At 39.9% G+C, this 18,130-nt stretch overlaps 1 protein-coding gene across 6 annotated transcripts in view; it reads left to right on the top strand.

Annotated features, from left to right (window-relative positions):
* PLEKHA8 (pleckstrin homology domain containing A8) overlaps window positions 1-18,130 on the top strand; it is an 84,155-nt gene that overhangs the window by 24,979 nt on the left and 41,046 nt on the right. For 4 of the 6 annotated variants that reach the window (XM_042921247.1, XM_042921256.1, XM_042921228.1 and 1 more), the window contains exons 3-12: window positions 850-1,005; window positions 2,387-2,511; window positions 6,067-6,225; window positions 7,219-7,259; window positions 8,992-9,146; window positions 11,033-11,192; window positions 11,583-11,668; window positions 16,090-16,148; window positions 16,977-17,107; window positions 17,739-17,809. In XM_042921247.1, the coding sequence (XP_042777181.1) occupies window positions 850-1,005; window positions 2,387-2,511; window positions 6,067-6,225; window positions 7,219-7,259; window positions 8,992-9,146; window positions 11,033-11,192; window positions 11,583-11,668; window positions 16,090-16,148; window positions 16,977-17,107; window positions 17,739-17,809 (1,143 nt within the window). The remainder of the gene's footprint in view (window positions 1-849; window positions 1,006-2,386; window positions 2,512-6,066; window positions 6,226-7,218; window positions 7,260-8,991; window positions 9,147-11,032; window positions 11,193-11,582; window positions 11,669-16,089; window positions 16,149-16,976; window positions 17,108-17,738; window positions 17,810-18,130) is intronic. The other 2 variants (XR_006197586.1, XR_006197590.1) reach the window with 1 other exon arrangement.

The following is an 18,130-nucleotide window of genomic DNA, read 5'->3' on the forward strand; positions in this document are numbered from 1 at the left end:
TTCTTGGTTGCTTTCCAATAAACCCAAGAAGGTACAGAGGCACACCCTTACTTACGGGCGTGCAAGCCTTTTTGGCCTCAGAGCAGCATACTTTACACACACAAGCCAAAAGAAAGATTCTATCTCGGGGCGCCTGGGTGGCGCAGTCGGTTGGGCGTCCGACTTCAGCCAGGTCACGATCTCGCGGTCCGTGAGTTCGAGCCCCGCGTCAGGCTCTGGGCTGATGGCTCGGAGCCTGGAGCCTGTTTCCGATTCTGTGTCTCCCTCTCTCTCTGCCCCTCTCCCGTTCATGCTCTGTCTCTCTCTGTCCCAAAAATAAATAAAAAACGTTGAAAAAAAAAATTAAAAAAAAAAGAAAAAAGAAAGATTCTATCTCTATTCTGATAAGGAGAATTGAGTACTACTTTTTTAGTCTTGGTGATACCTTGGAGCCAGCCAAGGTTTTTCCTTTTCATCAGCAGAGGCACCTAGAAAGAGATAAATAAACAGGGGAGGTGGTAAGGGCTGGCATCCCCCCTTGGAAGAAGCCTTTAATGACTGGCACCAGTTGAGCTCTTGAATTTGGGTAGGGTAGGGCACCAGATAGAGCTCTTCTAAGTTTCTTTTATCTTCAGTTTGTTTTTCATGTTTGTTTATTCTTGAGAGAGAGAGAGGCAGAGCACAAGCGGGGTAGGGACAGAGCAAGAGAGGAACACAGAATCCGAAGCAGACTGTAGACTCTGAGCTGTCAGCACAGAGCCCGACATGGGGTCAGATCATGACCTGAGCCAAAGTCGGACGCCTAACGGACTGAGCCACCCAGGCACCCTAGCTCTTCTAAGCTTCTGACCTCCCTCTGCCTGCTGTCAGTTCATTCTGTAGATAACACGCGCATGGACCTGATAATCCCTGGGGAGCAGTATTTCTACCTGAAGGCCAGAAGCGTGGCTGAGAGACAGCGGTGGCTGGTAGCCCTGGGGTCAGCCAAGGCTTGCCTAACAGACAGTAGGACCCAGAAGGAAAAAGGCAAGTATCGATTGTTCTGTGGTCTGGGAAGCTTGGGAATCACCCACTGGCATCTCTGGGTTCCCATATTTGTATCTTGCCTCTGACCACCTAGCCAGCTTTTTATATCCTGCAAATGCCATATACATCTGGAATTTAAACCACAGTCTGTATCTAACTCCTCTCTCTTGGCATCTCATAGTAGAAAGAGTACAGGTGTTGGAGCCAGATACAGCTGGATTCAAATCATGGCTTTGTAGGTACTGGCCTTCGGCCTTGGCATAGGTCACTTAATCTCTCTGACTCTCGGCTTCCTCTTATTTTAAAAAGATGTAAAAGTGTACATTAGAAGGATTGCCGTAGGATTCATCATTATACTAAACTGTCTAGGACCCAGTCTGGCACAGAGTTGACCTTTGGTAAAGAATAGCTGAGCCTTGGATCAGGGCACTTTCTGCAGTAGGACCCCACTTTCCCCTCCCTTTCCCTGGGGTGGGATGGATACTCATTGCCGGGTTGCTGCTGCTTAATGCTCATTAACTTGACATCGTTGTCTCCTGAGAACCATGGCACAGCTTTCTATGTGGACTATGGGAAGAGTGCCTGAGCCCTAACCACCACCTTCCCAGCCCCCCACCCATATATATGCACCTAGAGAGAGAGGCGGGAGATGAGGCCTCTTTCTCATGACAGATGTGGCAGATGTGCTTGACTCTTCAAGTAGACACAGTAAAATGGCCTCTTCCTTGGTTGTTTTTTAATGCTAACTCAGGAGCAAATTCTAGACACTGTCAGCTTTGACTCAGATCAGGTTGTAACATGCAGCTTTTTCATGGGACAAAAAACAGAAGTGATAATGACTAGCTGAGCCCTCAGTGAGGGAGCAGCTGGAGCACTGTGCTAATGAGGTCTCAGCAGGTGCACAGAGGGTGTCATTAGCTTTGACAGGTGCCATGCTGAACCAGTTCTGTGAATTAACAAGCCATCTTATTAGTGGTAATTGCACATTACAGAACAGTTTCCCAGTTTTGAGCACTGTTAGCAGGTAGATAGCTATGACCCCATTTTACAGATAGGGAAAACTGTAGCAAATACCAAAATTCTGAACCACTGACTCTTTGCTCCCAGTTCTGACATTAAGGGATAAAAAGTATGCTGTGTCCTTCTTCCTGTACTGGTGATCATTCAGTACCTTGGCCCCAAAAATAATATAGATTACAAAAGACCAGAAATCTCTTTATTCTGTTTTTCTTGCCCTCATATCTTCACTCACATCTTATCTATAACCCATACCATAAACATCTGACTTTAGATACAGGTTATATATTCCACTCCATGGTATGCTAACTAGTAAATTGTTTATTTATCCTGATAATTACATCATTATCATTTTATTATTTAGAGTTTGCTGAAAACACTGAAAACTTGAAAACCAAAATGTCGGAACTGAGACTCTACTGTGACCTCCTCGTTCAGCAAGTAGATAAAACAAAAGAAGTGACCGCAATCGGTGTGTCCAATTCTGAGGTAAAATATTACTTGTCTTAGCCACGTGAAAAATAGTGCCAGATGTTGCTTACAGGTAATGCTTACTCTCACACAATCCCTGACCGTTTTGGAATTTACTTTTTTTCTGGAGGAAAAAGTAACAAAATTCAAGAGAGAAGAAAGGTGCGTTTTTGGGATACCAAAAAATGCATTTCAGCATATGGAGGCATATAGTTTTCCTTCACAGAATGAATTCAGGATTAATTGGTACCCTTTGGAACCTTTAACGTTGCTGCTGGTGTGCTAAAATATGCTTCTCCCCATTTGCATCACTTTTTAAAATACAGCCTTCCCTGTCTAGCACAGCTACTTCTGTAGGTGTGGCTGCTAACATGCCAGCATCATGTTTTTCAGTAATGTGTATCTGTCACCTTTGATAAGACTAACAAGATTTTATTTTATTGTATTTATTTTATTTTTATTTTATTTTATTATTTTATTTTATTTTATGTTATTATTTTATTTTACATAAGCTCTATACACAACATGGGGCTTGAACTCACGACCGGGAGATCAAGAGTTGCATGCTCTACTGACTAAGCTAGCCAGGTACCCCTGTAACAGGATTTTATTGGTGAAATAGCAATTGTTGCTTTAGTGTAGACGAGTGCTTTCAGAGATGGAGACACAGCTTTCTTTTCCATCCATTGTCAGTAAGGATTGTGATTTTTAATGTTTATTAATAAAGCTGTCATTCATTCATTCATCCTAAAAAATATATTAAAAGACCTGTCTGGTGTTGGGTATTGAATGGCTCACACTACCCCCAGAGGGTCTCTGTTCTACTCTCAGAGTAATTATAATCTAAACAGCAGTGCCTACAAAATGAAGAACCTGCGGATTCTAATTAATGGTTTTAGTAGAAGAATATTATGTTACTAGTGGTATGTGTGCTTTCAGTGTTTCTAAAGAAGGGTGATTTAACTCATTTTCATTCACTTCCTTTTGGGTTCTCCTATCCATTCAGCAACTGCCTGTTGTGTACCAGACGCTGTGCTGGGGGAGGGGAGGAGAGGGATACCAAAAGAACATTTCAGTCCTGCTCTTGGGGTGTTTATAGGTCAGAGCAGTGATTCTCAGCCCAGAGCAATTTTGCCCCGCGGGAGACATTTCTGGTTGTCACAGCTGAAGGAGTGCCATTGGCATCCACTGTATAGAGGCTAGGGTGCTGCTTAACATCCTGCCGTGAGCAGGAGAGCTCTCCCCCTTCTCCCCCCACTACAAAAATGAGCCAGCCCCTCACGTCAGTCGCACCAAGGTGGGGAAGCCCTCCTGGTCTAATGGGAAGGGAAAATGTGAACATAACAATTTTTAATTCAAGGGTGCCTTGGGAACTTGCTCATGAAACTATGGTTGTGATATTGTGATTTATAATACAAAATATATATTTGGTCTTCATAAGAAGTATGTATTTGGCAGAGATCCTAAAACCCTTGAAATTTCCTGTGATGAGAATGATTAAGTTGCCTTTTGTTGTGTTGAGGAGACTTCTCTTAAAGTGCCTAAGCCAGAGGCCTGGTTGACCTAGGACCCAACCATGTGATTAGAGGGTGAGAACATTCAGACCCACTCACCCACCCCCACCCTCATCTCCTGGGAAGGAGGAGGGGCTGAAGATTGAGTTTAATCCCAAGTGGCTAATGATTTCATCAATATTCTATGAAATGAAGTTTCCATAACCCCAAGAACAGGGTCCAGACAGCCCCTGAGTTGGTGAACACATGAAGGTTCAGTGAAAGTGATCAGAGAGCATGGAAGTTCTGAGCCTGTTCCCAGGTGCCTTGCCCTATGCATCTGTTTCTGCGTTGTATCCTTTTCTAATAAACTAGCAATCTAGTGAGTAAAATGTTTCTCTGAGATCTGTAAGCAGCTCTAGCAAATTAATCAACTGAAAGGAGGGGGGTGGAACTTCCAGTCTGTAGCAGGTCAGTCAGAAGCACAGGGGACAAGCTGGACTTGACATCGGTGTCTGAAGTGAGGGTTGTAGAGCAGCCCTGCCGGACTGAGCCCTTACCCTGTGAAATCTGACACTTATCTTCAGGTAGATAGTGTCACTATTTAGTTGAATTGTAGACACCCAGCTGCTGTCAGAGGTTTGCTTGGTGGTATGAGAAAACCCATGCATTCATAATCAGTGTCAGAACCATAGTGGTCCACAACCAGTAAAATCACCTGCTAGCTTGTTAGAAATACAAAATTGAAGAAAATACAGAGGCTACTCTTAAAAGAGAAAAATTCAACTGAGTAAATTTTAAAAATCTTACTGACTTTATTTAGCAGCTCATGAATTGGGCAGCATCCCATCTAGCAGATAGAAAGGAGCTCTGAAAAGCTGTACAGGGCTAGAGATTTTTATAGACCAAAGTGAGCAGGAACAAGGAAGTTCTACTGGGCATTTGCTGATTAGTTAAAGCAGGGTTACTTTCCTCATGTAGAGCAAAGGGAAATCTTGGAGCTGGGTCAGGTACCTTGTGCTGATCGCTTGACCCTAGGCCTGCCTTGTCTAGGATAACCAAGCATAGAAACTTGGAGATTTTGAGTCGCTAATGTGAGGCTTAGCATGAGCGACTCCATCTTGGGCCCAATCTAGTTTCTTTTATACCACTAAGATGTGTCTACTGTACTCTCTAGTTGGGGTATGACCTCAATTTCCTGAACAACTTACTAATACCAATATTCAGAGGAAAAACACCCTGAGCAAGTAAAATAACTGGAAGAAAAATGATGTTCAAAAGAATTACAGTTGCTAAAACCTCTCAAACTCATCTGTACTGAAATCCAAAAACCTCATTTGACTGAGGGTTGATGGGGGGTGGGAGGGAGGGGGGGTGGGTATTGAAGAGGGCACCTTTTGGGATGAGCACTGGGTGTTGTATGGAAACCAATTTGACAATAAACTTTATATATTGGAAAAAAACTGAGAACAAACTGAAGGTTGATGGGGGGTGGGAGGGAGGGGAGGGTGGGTGATGGGTATTGAGGAGGGCACCTTTTGGGATGAGCACTGAGTGTTGTATGGAAACCAATTTGACAATAAATTTCATATATTGAAAAAACAAAAACAAAAACCTCATTTGAAAGTAAACAATGAATTTATGGTTTCTAATGCTTCTCTTCTAGAACCTCATTTTTACTCAATGGGAGACATTTCTCCATTGATTCCACAGTTCTTTAGTCTGTGTGATTCCGTTTCATGCCTGCCACCCCCTTACATAAGACCTGAGGGCTCTGTGCCCAGCACCTGGCACAGTTCCAGCATCTAATACTGTTGAACTGAAGAAATTTGTTGCCTTCATCTGGAGTAGGGGGTGTGAGTGTTGAAGGGTCAGATTGAGGGTAAGGCTTGTCTATGGTTAGTAGATAAAGTGGACACACTCGTTATTTTTCTTTTGTAATTGATGTACATATTCGTCCAGCAAAATAGGTGGGTACATTATTACTGCACTGTGGATAAAAACCTCTAAGGACATTCCACAATTGGGCTCTTTCTTTTTTGGCAAGGTAAAGGAGTCTTCCACTCTCGTTGTTTCATAGGAGGGAATTGATGTGGGAACTTTGCTGAAATCAACCTGCAATACTTTTCTGAAGACTTTGGAAGAATGCATGCAGATCGCAAATGCAGCCTTCACCTCTGAACTGCTCTATCGCACTCCCCCAGGTTCACCGCAGCTGGCCATGCTGAAGTCCAACAAGGTAAAGGCCAGCTCAGGTTGGCCGCAGGAGGGCATGAGGAAAAGTTAAAAAATGATATAGTGAACAATGTTATCCATCCCCCTTTAGTGACTGAGAAAGACATTTTTTTAGTAGACTTTCCTTTATGTCCATTCACATATTTCGGTCCTCAGTCCCCCATGTCCATTTGTTTTGGCAATTTTACCACCTAAACCTGTCTCTGATGTAGCTAGCCTCTTATCAGCCTCCTTATCCAGTGAATCTTGCCAAGATTTGTGGTTGCCTTCTAACTAGTTGCTTTCACCCTGACCTTCCAGGCAGCCGATGGTATTTCCATTCATGCAGTATAAACTGGACCACTTTACCCTAAGCCACGCCATGCCTTCCTCATCGCCAAAGGTTAAAGTCAGAACTTCTTAACCCCTTCTCACACCACCAGCCTCTTTGTCATTACCTGGCTGAACATACTAACAACATATATCCCCCCCCGTGACATCTTTGCACCATTTCCCAGTGCCAAGAATGCTGTTCTTTCTCACTTACCTTTCCCTGGTTAGCACTTCCTCATCCTTCAAGATTGAATCTCTCCTTTCCTGAATCCGTAAGTTGGTCTAGGAGCTTCTCCTCTATGCATGCCCCTATTTTAGCGTTACTCTGTATTGAAATTACCTTAAGGATAGGAGCCTCCATACTGTTTATACTTCTAGTATTTGAAACGGTGCTGCATCAGAATCTTAATTACAAGAAATCCAACCACCAAAAGTTTGGCTATGGTAATCAGATCCTTCAAAAGACCCATCTTCCTTTTCCTTAGAAATTTGGGTACACTTGTTTGAAAAAATACAGAGGACTGGTTGAGATCAATGACTCCCTTTGGGGAACAATCTAAAATTGTTCCTTTGAGTGGAGCAGTTATGTTATGGTCATATTTACCACTTTTATATGTGATAAGACTCTGAATATGCTCTGTTGGAAATTTAACACGAAGCTTTCATTTTTTTGCTTCTTTTAAAGATGAAACATCCTATTATACCGATTCATAATTCATTGGAAAGGTACAGTAACTCTTTTGTTTTTTCTTCTTTCTAAAAATAAAAAAGTAATTTTTTATTGTTGGTTTAAAAGAAATAAAAATATGCTGATCATGATTTGAGGTGGTGCCAGAAAGAAACAGTATCTCATCTTCCACTTTGGGGTGAGCTTGAAGCCATGCAGATCTTACACTCAGCTCTGACTGCCCAGGGAGATGTCTGCATTCTCCCTCATCTGTGGATGAATCTGCCCTCCACATGTAGTAACTTTTCATCACTCTAGTGTGCCGAGGGTTGGAACCGCCTCTCGTGGAGGAGCCAGGCATTGACTTCAGTATGCTTTTATCCAGAAAAGACAGTACGATTTTATGTTATTTAAAAATAAAAAGCTTAGGTAGCTTTACAAGTTGAATAAAAAACTTAATATCAAAATCTAAACTATTCCTCTAAATGATCCTTTGATTTTAGAAAAAAAGTACACATTTTCATAGTTGTGTTCTTATTATTTGGGGTCTTTATTCAGTTATTATTTTATATAAACATTCCTGTATTTTGACTTACTCCCTATATTTGTCCTTTCAAATTATTACTTAACATTTCATCTCTTTGTATACTATTGTTTGCTTTAGTACAAGGATTGTTCCAATTTGGTTACCATTTTTTTCTTGTTCTAGATATTTCTACTGGGAACATCTTTGTAGATTTTTTGTGTCTGACATTTCCTTAATATACTCCTACATTTTTAATTGCTAAGTTGAAATATGGCATTTCTTTAAAACATAAATACTTTTCCTGGAGTCACCAAATAGCTTAGCCCCTTTGTCTTTGTTTTTATTAGAAGGAAATATTTTTGTTCTTATTTGGCTAGATATAATCACTTACGATAAGGCATCATGGTTGTCCCTTTAACAAAACAGCTCTTCTACTTGCCTGTTAAACACTTTTCCTGTCACCCCAAAGAACAGCCTATTCTCAGGATGTATCCTGTGTTCTCCTGCTTCTTTTCTGTCACACGTAACTTTTTAGGGAGTATTCTCCCCTGACCACAGCATGTAGCTTCTGGACAGTTAGCTGGTAGGCAAACAGGTAGGAGTGGCCAGTGATTCTGAGAGCTGAAGAGAGAAACAACTTCCCAGGAAGAAGCTGAGAAAAGCTAGAAAACTGTTAAATGTGTCCATGTAGAAAACTGATTGAAAACCAAAGAGCTGTCAATGACTGTTTCCTGTTGCTGGTGGGGAGCAGGAAGTTTGAATCCACTGAGGGTCCATGAAAAGCCAGGAACGGCTCTTTGATTTCAGACCTCCAGTTGGCAGACAGGCCTGCTTCCGTCACAGGCACATACCTGCCTTGGAGGCAGGAGGCTGAGACATTTGGCTGATTTAACAACAGTGGTTTCTTTCTTTTTTTTTTTTTTTTTAACGTTTATTTTATTTTTGAGACAGGGAGAGACAGCATGAACGGGGGAGGGCAGAGAGAGAGGGAGACACAGAGTCTGAAACAGGCTCCAGGCTCTGAGCTGTCAGCACAAAGCCTGACGCGGGGCTCGAACTCATGGACCTCAAGATCATGACCTGAGCCGAAGTCGGATGCTTAACCGACTGAGCCACCCGGGCGCCCCAACGATAGTGGTTTCTAATCACTGTTAAAAGTAGTTGGTGCTTGTGAACCCTTCCTCTCTTTCAAGATCTACCTGTGCAGTCTATTTAAGACCAAATAATTGGACTTTTTGCCTTTTTTTCCTTATAAAAAATTTCAGGCAAATGGAGTTAAACAATTGTGAAAATGGATCTTTACATATGGAAATCAATGATGATGAAGAAATCCTAATGAAAAATAAGAGCTTATATTTGAAACCTGCAGAGATAGATTGCAGCATATCAAGTGAAGAAAATACAGACGATAATATAACAGGTAAAAATGAAAGTAAAGTCTGAAGCAAACCATTGAACAGTAGGATCTTGGGAGTTTGATTCTTTATCCATGATGTGACACTTGAGGCGTTGGCCTCAAGACAATGTGCTAGGAGTGCCTAAGGCAGACATTAGCTGGATAACATAGGTCACTCCAGCGTTGTGCCAGCCCATCTGACCCAGTGTTGAGAAGGCAGAATGAAGAGAATTTACCTATTCACTGTTCTGTGATGTTCGTGGGCTGCAGCGAGCAGCAGTGGGCAGCAGCTGTCTGTGCTGACTTTTTAGAGAATATGAGGATTTCACTGGCCCTCTACTCTAAGTCTCAAGATCCTTTGAACTTAAACTATGATGTCAGACTTAACAGAGTATAAAGTTATGGCAGTTCAGGTTGCTGTCCTCCTGGTTTCTGGTAAGGCCTGCGGATATCACCATTCACCAGCCACCAGCAGGTTTTCACCCAGCCTTCTCTGTGTCCCTCGAGCCAGAGTCCTACACTTCAGGTCAGAGCTTGTAGTGATGCCACCCTTTCAAATTTGCTAATTCCCTTGGCTCTAACCACTAAAACCAACTTCAGATCAGTCCCAGACAACTGTATTAGAGCTTTTAATTGTGTTGTAAGTGTTTAATAATTATTTTGAAAATAAAATTTTAAATAAGTTTCTTGCTCATCTCCCCTGAAATAACAAAGACCCTGTTTTTTTCCAGATGAGCTGGGGACAAAGAAGGAGGGTTTTCATAGCTAATAATCTGAGGCAAGCAATCCACACAGTGCTGATGTCTTATCCCTTGAGTAAATAATAAAGACAGGGGAATTTCTGTGGAAACAGTACTGTAATTTATTTGACCCAATAATTTTACTTCTAGGAATTTGTCTTCAGGGATAGTCAAGTTTAAGGACAAATGTCTGTGGACGGGGATGTTCTTTATGACATTACAGTGATTTTCATTATTCATGGTAGTTATAAAGTCACTGCAGACACTGAGTTAGTAAATACTGAACCATTGCTCTTAGGGGAAATACAAAGTTAGGTTCCTGCAAACCCCTATTCACATTTTGGTCGTCGACTGATCAGTGTGTATAACCTTGTTTTCTGTGTGTTTCTGGTTAAAGACATCTTACTGAATATGTATTGTTAATTCATTAACATTGAACCCATGGTCAGCAGTACTATAATGGCAGTGCTTCATTCGTGCCTGAATGGAGCTCACCTGACACATGTATTTTCTCCATAAGGCCCGTCACAGCCTTCTTACACTTCAGAGCATGAGACAGCACTGCATGTGGGGGCACTTGCAAACAGCAAAATCAGTAACAGAACGCACAAAGCGTGACCCTGTATAAACACACGCGTATGGTGTGAGAACTGAAGCAAGAAGGCAGTTTGTCACCTTGGTTGACCTCAGCTGGGAACGTGTATATCAGGCAACTCAAAAGTTTCACCACTGTACACATGTCTACAAATGACTGCAAAAGTGCCACAAGCATTGGTTTTAGGATCACAGATAAACTTTATCAAGAATACAAATTTGCAAATACAGAATACACTAATAGTGAGGATCGACAGTATTTATAAACACTGAAATTTTAAAAACCACATAAGTGCCCTCCACGTGAGCTTGATGCAATATGGTCATTAAAATGGTATTTTAAAAAGTATTGAATGATAATGAAAATATTCATGATAAACTGTTGAGTGAAAGCAGTTTACAAATCTACATGTATTTAAACCCAAATTCGTGCATGTGTGTTGTGTGTGTGTGTGTGTGTGTCTGTGTAGTATTTCACTGATTTTTATTTCTGTATATTGCTCCGTGTTTTAGAAATATTCACCACTGAATGTGTGTTAAATTTTATAATAAATAATAAGTATCTCCTGTTCACAGTCCAAGGTGAGATCATGAAGGAAGAAGGAGAGGACAACCTGGGAAATCATGACAGCAGCTTGGCACAGCCTGGATCTGACTCCTCAAGTAGCTCTCCAGAATCCCACTGGGAAGAAGGCCAAGAAGTTATCCCGACTTTCTTTAGTACCATGAATACCAGGTATCGTGTACTTTCTAAAGTCACTGACAGTTGGACACCAGCTTCCCTTCTGGAAGTCAATCCTGGTGCTCCTTTCAGATGATGGCATACTATCCAGAATAGAGGAGATGCTATACCACGTGTGTGCTTTTCTGTTTACCTGTCTGAAGCAGCGGATGAGAAGGAATTGAATTGAGACTATACTCTGAACAAATTTTAGCTTGCTTTCTTAGACTGTCTTTGGAAAATGATTTTATTGCACCATTTTATAATAGAAAAGCAATCACTGAAATCAAGCCAAATGACTTGCCCTACAGAGGGGCAGCTGTTTTCATGGCTACTTCTGAATTGCAGAGAGTGCTAATGTTGTATTTTCAATCTTTCCTCCTCTGTATCACTCTATATCATTAGCTTTAGTGACATTGAACTTCTGGAAGACAGTGGCATTCCCACAGAAGCATTCTTGGCGTCATGTTATGCTGTGGTTCCAGTATTAGGTAAGGTTACTGCGTTTGTCTTGAATTCATTAGTCTCTGGAATCTGTCTCACTGCTGTTGTTTTGCAGAAGTATCCTGAACCGTATGTACAATGAAGTGACCCTTCTTAGCTATTTCTGCATGTCACCGGCAGTACGTTTAACGTACATTAAAACTGTGTGACCTTAAGCATTATTCCACATTTCCGTTTTATTCCTGCTTGTGATTAAACGCTGACCACAAAGTAGTATAAGGAAAAATAGGAATTTTGTATTCCAGAAATCATACTCAAAAGCAAGCAAGAGTGGAAGTAGTAGAGGAACAGACCTTCAAATCCATTGGTATAATGAAAAACATTTTACCAGTTAAAACATTTTGTTCAAAGGCTTAAAAATTGTATGTATAAATTTAACTCCAAATTACATTTACTTTTTATATAGAGTCAGTAGAACCAGGAATCACTAGCATGTTGAAATTTGCTTCATGACCTATTTAGCTGTGCATCTTTTTAATTCACATTTTTAAATTTTGTGTATCTTTTTTGAAGTTGAGATATAACTCACATAGAACTTAAGTGTTATGATTCAGTGATTTTTGACCAACACACCTACCCCTACGTAATCCGTATCCCCATCAAGACTAGAATGTCTTCAGCACCCGACGGCGACCATTTTATTGATTTCTGTCACCATAGATTAGTTTTGCTAATCTTTCCTAAAATCTCATGTAAGGGGAATCATTATCTACTCTTGTGGATCTGTTTTTTTCTCTCAGTACAATGTCTTCATCCTTATTGTTACATGTATCAGTAGTTCATTCCTTTTTATTGCTGAATTGTATTCTATTAAATGAACATGCCACAATTTGTTTATTTATTCTTCTATTGATGCACATTTGCGTAGTTTCTTGTTTGCAGCTATTATAAATTATATCACTCTGAATATTGTGTCTGTGAACATATTTTTTCATATCTTGAGTAAATACCCAGGAGTAGAATTGCTGATTCATTGGGTTCATCTGGTTAACTTTATAAAAAGTGAATGCACAATTATACACTTCAAGCAGCAATGTGGGAGTATTCTGGTTGCTTCACATCTTCACAAACACTTGGTGGTATTGGAGTTTTTGGTTCTGGCTATTCCTGTGAGTGTTTAGGTATCCTTGTGGCTTTAATTTGTGTTGGGGAGGAAGAAGTTTATGCCCTTAACGTTCTTCTAGCTGGCCCAAGAATCAGATTGACATGAGACAGAATAACAGGAGAAAATCAAATGTAATGCCATACATACAGAAAATCCACACAGACATGAAATTTCAAAGACAGACAACATGAGACTTATATGACATCCTGACCTAAGGAAAGGGGCAGGGGTCTGGGGACAGGATACAAAACAGAGGAAGATCATTAGTAGGAAGGTGAAAGGAGATGGTTGGAAAACCAAGGCTGCGCTGTTATGCAGATAAGTTTCTTAAGTAAAGAGGAATCTGCTAATTGCTCTCTTCCTGGAACAGGCTTTTCCTTTCCCATGTAAATTTAGGCAGTCAAGGGGAAGGTAAAGAATTTTTCCTGATCTGCTGGGTTTTGATTGCTTTTCACTCAAAATAATCTTCATGTTCCAAGTGGTCCATCTTGGTGTGGCCTGCCCTTGACCCCTACACTTCCCTGATGACTAATGATGTTGAACATTTTCTAATATAATTTATTGGCCTTTGCTATCTCCTTCGTTGTAAAGTCTTTTCCAATCTTTAATCCATTTTTAATAGTTGGTTAATGTTCAGGGCTCCTGGGTGGCTCAGTTGGTTAAGTGTCAGACTTCGGCTCAGGTTATGAACTCACGGTCTGTGAGTTACAGCCTCACATCAGGTTGTGTGCTGAAAGCTCAGAGCCTGGAGCCTGCTTTGGATTCTGTGTCTCCCTTTCTCTCTGCCCCTCCCCTGCTCACGCTCTGTCTCTTTCTGTCTCAAAAATAAGTAAACGTTAAAAAAAAAAAAATTTAAGTTGGCTAATGTTCTTACTACTGAATTGTAAGGATTCATTATATATTCTCAAAAACATGTCATTGTAGACATATGTATTATGAGTATTTCCCCCCAGATTGTGGCTTGCCTATTTCTTAATGTCTTTAAAGAGCAGCTTCTAACATTCATGAAATCCAATGTATCTGTTTTCTTTTTATAGTGCTTTTGGTGTCGTAAGAAATCTTTGTTTATGGGGCACCTAGGTGGCTCAGTCGATAAAGTGTCTGACTTTGGTTCAGGTCATGATCTCACGGTTTGTGAGTTTGCGTCCCACATTGGGCTCTGTGCTGACAGCTCAGAGCCTGGAGCCTACTTCGGATTTTGTGTCTCCCTCTCTGTCTGCTCCTTCCCTGCTCGTGCTCTCTCTCTCTTTCTCTCTCAAAGATAAATAAACATTAAAATTTTTTTTAAAAAAAGAAAGAAATCTTTGTTCACATCCAAGGTCATGAAGATATTCTCTTGAGTTTTTTTATACCTTTTAGTTTTGATTTTATATTTACATTTATACATCTTGGACTTAGTTTTTGTATGGTATGAGGTAAGGGTTGAGAGTCTTTTTTTTTCCCTTTGTGATATCTGGCTGTTCAAAAACCATTTCTTGAAAAAACATTATTTTCTCTTTTATATTATTTTGGCCACTTTGTTGAAAATCAGTGAACCTTTTAGGTGTGGGTCTGTTTCTGTACTGTCTTCTGTTCCAGTGATCTGTTTATTTTTTCTTATGCTAATACTTATATTGTCTTAATTACTGTGCCTTTATATTAAAGCTTGAAATCAGATAATGTAAGTTTTTCCAATTTTATTATTCTTTTTCAAGATTGTTTTGGCAATTCTAGGTCCTTTGCATGTCCATATAAATTTTAACTTTTCAATTTCTATTGGAAAGGATTTTTTTTTTTTTAATTTTTTTTTTTCAACGTTTTTTATTTATTTTGGGACAGAGAGAGACAGAGCATGAACGGGGGAGGGTCAGAGAGAGAGGGAGACACAGAATCGGAAACAGGCTCCAGGCTCCGAGCCATCAGCCCAGAGCCTGACGCGGGGCTCGAACTCACGGACCGCGAGATCGTGACCTGGCTGAAGTCGGACGCTTAACGGACTGCGCCACCCAGGCGCCCCGATTGGAAAGGATTTTGATTAAGATCATATTGAATCTGTAAACCAATTAGGAGGAAATTTACTTCTTAAACAACTTTGAGTCTTCTAATCTGGAAGCATGCTATTTCTCTCCATTTACTTAAGTCTTTATTTTCACAATGTTTTGTATAGTTTTTAGTGTAGATGCCTTATACATTTTGTTAAGAATAAATTTTAGAATTTTATGATTTTTGATGCCATTGTAAAAAGTATTTCATCTTCCAGTTGTTGATTGACAGCATACAGATACAGTTGACTTTTGTGTATTTTATAATATTTTATAATCATGAGTGAGTTAATTTTATAGAATGCATCTTCAGTGTTTATTGACGTTGTATCTTTTTCTCCTGTACTTTTGTTAATAATAGTGAATTACATTGTTTGGATGAATTTAAGTCTACTGTCTTGCTATTTCTATCATCTTGCTGTTTATTTTCTATTTGTTCTATCTGTTCCTTGTTTCTTTTTATTCCCTTCTTAAATTCTAGGCAATCAGTTAATTTTTTATTATTCTGTTTTATTTCCTATTTTAGCTTTTTAGCTACCTATCTTTGTCCCTGCCTCTTCCCTTTTTCTTTCTTCCTTTCTTTCTTTTTTTTTTTCTTGGGTCAATCAGATGCTTTTTAGAATTCCATTATTTTTTTCTCTTCTGGCTTTTTACCTCTACCCTTCGTTATTTTTTTAGCTGCTCCTGTCCCACAGAAATATTCGAACCACATACATGATTTTAAATTTTCTGGCAGACACATTAAAATAGTAAAACAAAACAAGTGAACTGATTTTTTAAACTAATTTTAATATATTTTATATAATTTAGTGTATCCAAAATATTATCTTAACTTGTAATCAATATAAAGAAATGGCTAATGAGATATTTTGCCTTCTTTTTTTGATACTGAGTCTTTGAAATCTAGTATTTTATACTTCTAGTACATTTCAAGTTGGAATAGCTACATTGCAAGTGATAGGTGGCCACATATTCAGTGGCTGCCACATTGGACAATGCAGCCGTAAAGATTACAATATGCACTGTGAACATATAAGATTATCCTCACTTGACACTTACTTAGGACCTTATTATAGTTACCCCGGAATGGTGTGTAATAGAAAAAAGTGATGATAGTATCCTAGGAGCCTTTGAAACTTATGTTTGGAAAATGATTTAAAAGCAAAAAAAAAAAAAAAAAAAATTGGGGGGAAAAAAACATGCTAAATTTTGTCACTGTAAAAAAATACTTTCCACTTGAAATCGTTGCTTTTTTAAAGATGTTTTCAATCTTTTCTTCTAGACAAACTTGGCCCTACGGTGTTTGCTCCTGTTAAAATGGATCTTGTTGGAAATATTAAGGTGAGTGTACAAGCTTGTCTCTACAGAGACCATATCATATATTTGGAGGGAGTAGTGCAAGAAATCTCATTCAGAAACACATGATTGTTGACTTTATACTCAAGATGAAAAGTACAGGCCAGCTGTGAGAAAGGTTCTGAGGCAGAAAAAAAATACTTTAGAAACAGTATTTTTAGAACCTTGAGACTATTTAATTCTAGCTTAAGCCTCATGAGAATTCTCAAACAAAGGAGTGCCTGGGTGGCTCAGTGGGTTGAGCATACGACTCTTGATTTCAATTCAGGTCATGGGATCAAGCCCCGCATCAGGCTCTGCACTGGGCATGGAGCCTGCTTAATTTTACTCTCTCTCTCAGGGTGCCTGGGTGCTCAGTCGGTTAAGCGTCCTACTCTTGGTTTTGGCTCAGGTCATGATCTCACGGTTCGTGGGTTCGAGCCCCACATTAGACTCTGCACTGACAGTGGAACCTGCTCGAGGTTCTCTGTCTCCCTCTCTCTCTGCCCGTCTCCTGTTTGTTGTCTGTCTCTCTCTCTCTCAAAATAAATATTTTTTTAAAGAAGGATTCTTTCTCTCTCTCCCTCTACCCCTCTCCCCTGCTCTCACTTTTTCTCTCTCTCAAATAAAAAAAAAAAAAAATTTAAATAAAAGAAACAGAATTCTCAACTAAAACATAGTACCTTGAGAACATAAGGAAAAAGGTAATAGAGGCTTAATTTGTTTTGATTTCTTAGAGGCCTGCTTGACAAGTTTATGCATCTCCATGTTATACTGATTTACTTGATAACTTTAGCATTTTTAACTTAGATTGTTTCCCTGCTTTTCCTGCAGAAAGTAAATCAGAAGTATATAACCAACAAGGAAGAGTTCACCACCCTCCAGAAGATAGTGCTGCATGAAGTGGAGGCAGACGTAGCCCAGGTTAGGAACTCAGCTACAGAAGCCCTGTTGTGGCTGAAGAGGTGAGGCAGCTGGGATGGGGCAGCAGTTGAAATCCAGCTCAGTTGAGATGCTACCAGCAAAAAAAGTGCCCTGCAAAGACTGCTTCTGAGTGGGGGATCTAACCCAGTAGCCTTCTCTAGAAGGCCTGATGAAGAGAGCACCAGCTCTTTTTTGTCCTTCTCTTCTGATGATGATAAACATTGTTAATATTAACAGTATATGTAAGATAGGAATCTTAAAGGGTGATAGACTTGACTGGTTCTCTTTAAGTCAGTGGGTCACAAACTTTGGCAGCATCCAAGTCACCTGGAGGGCTTTCTTCAAAATGCGGATTGCTCCAGTCCAAACTCAGACTTTCTGACTCATTAAGCCTAGAAATGGGGGCCCAGAACTAGCATTTGCAACAAGTTCCTAGGCGGTACTGAAGCCACTGGTCCTGGGACTACATTTTGGAAACCACTGTTTACGTATATCAGATGAGAAGGGTCTAGAACAAACTAAAGGGAAATGACAGGGAAGAAAGGACTGCCATGTAACTTGACCTCTGTTGCTGTGTCCAAGATTTTGAAGAAGCTGGTATCTGCCATTTCTTTATACTCATTCAACATAGTGGACGTTGAAAATAATATTTCTTCCTCTCTTTTGTTTTAGGGGTCTCAAATTTTTGAAAGGATTTTTGACAGAAGTGAAAAATGGAGAAAAGGATATCCAGACAGCCTTGAGTAAGTGTCCTTTACATTTTGATTGATCCACTGAATAGGATATGGAATGGAGACCCCTAGAGGAGGAGACTGGGAATAGGGGAAATTTCTGCTTTTCCAGATTTCATTTGGTTTCTTTTCTATTTCATTGTTATTATTGTCTGTTTCTTATATGCTCTGTTACAAAAAAAAAAAAAAAGAACCCATGAGATTGTGACCTGGTAATCTAGATCTGGCTTATTAAAAATCAGTATATCTTTTTTTTTTTTTCAACGTTTTTTTTTTTTTTTTATTTATTTTTGGGACAGAGAGAGACAGAGCATGAACGGGGGAGGGGCAGAG

This window comes from Panthera leo, chromosome A2 (assembly GCF_018350215.1).
Source record: "Panthera leo isolate Ple1 chromosome A2, P.leo_Ple1_pat1.1, whole genome shotgun sequence".
In the NCBI taxonomy this organism is placed as follows: Eukaryota; Metazoa; Chordata; class Mammalia; order Carnivora; family Felidae; genus Panthera; species Panthera leo.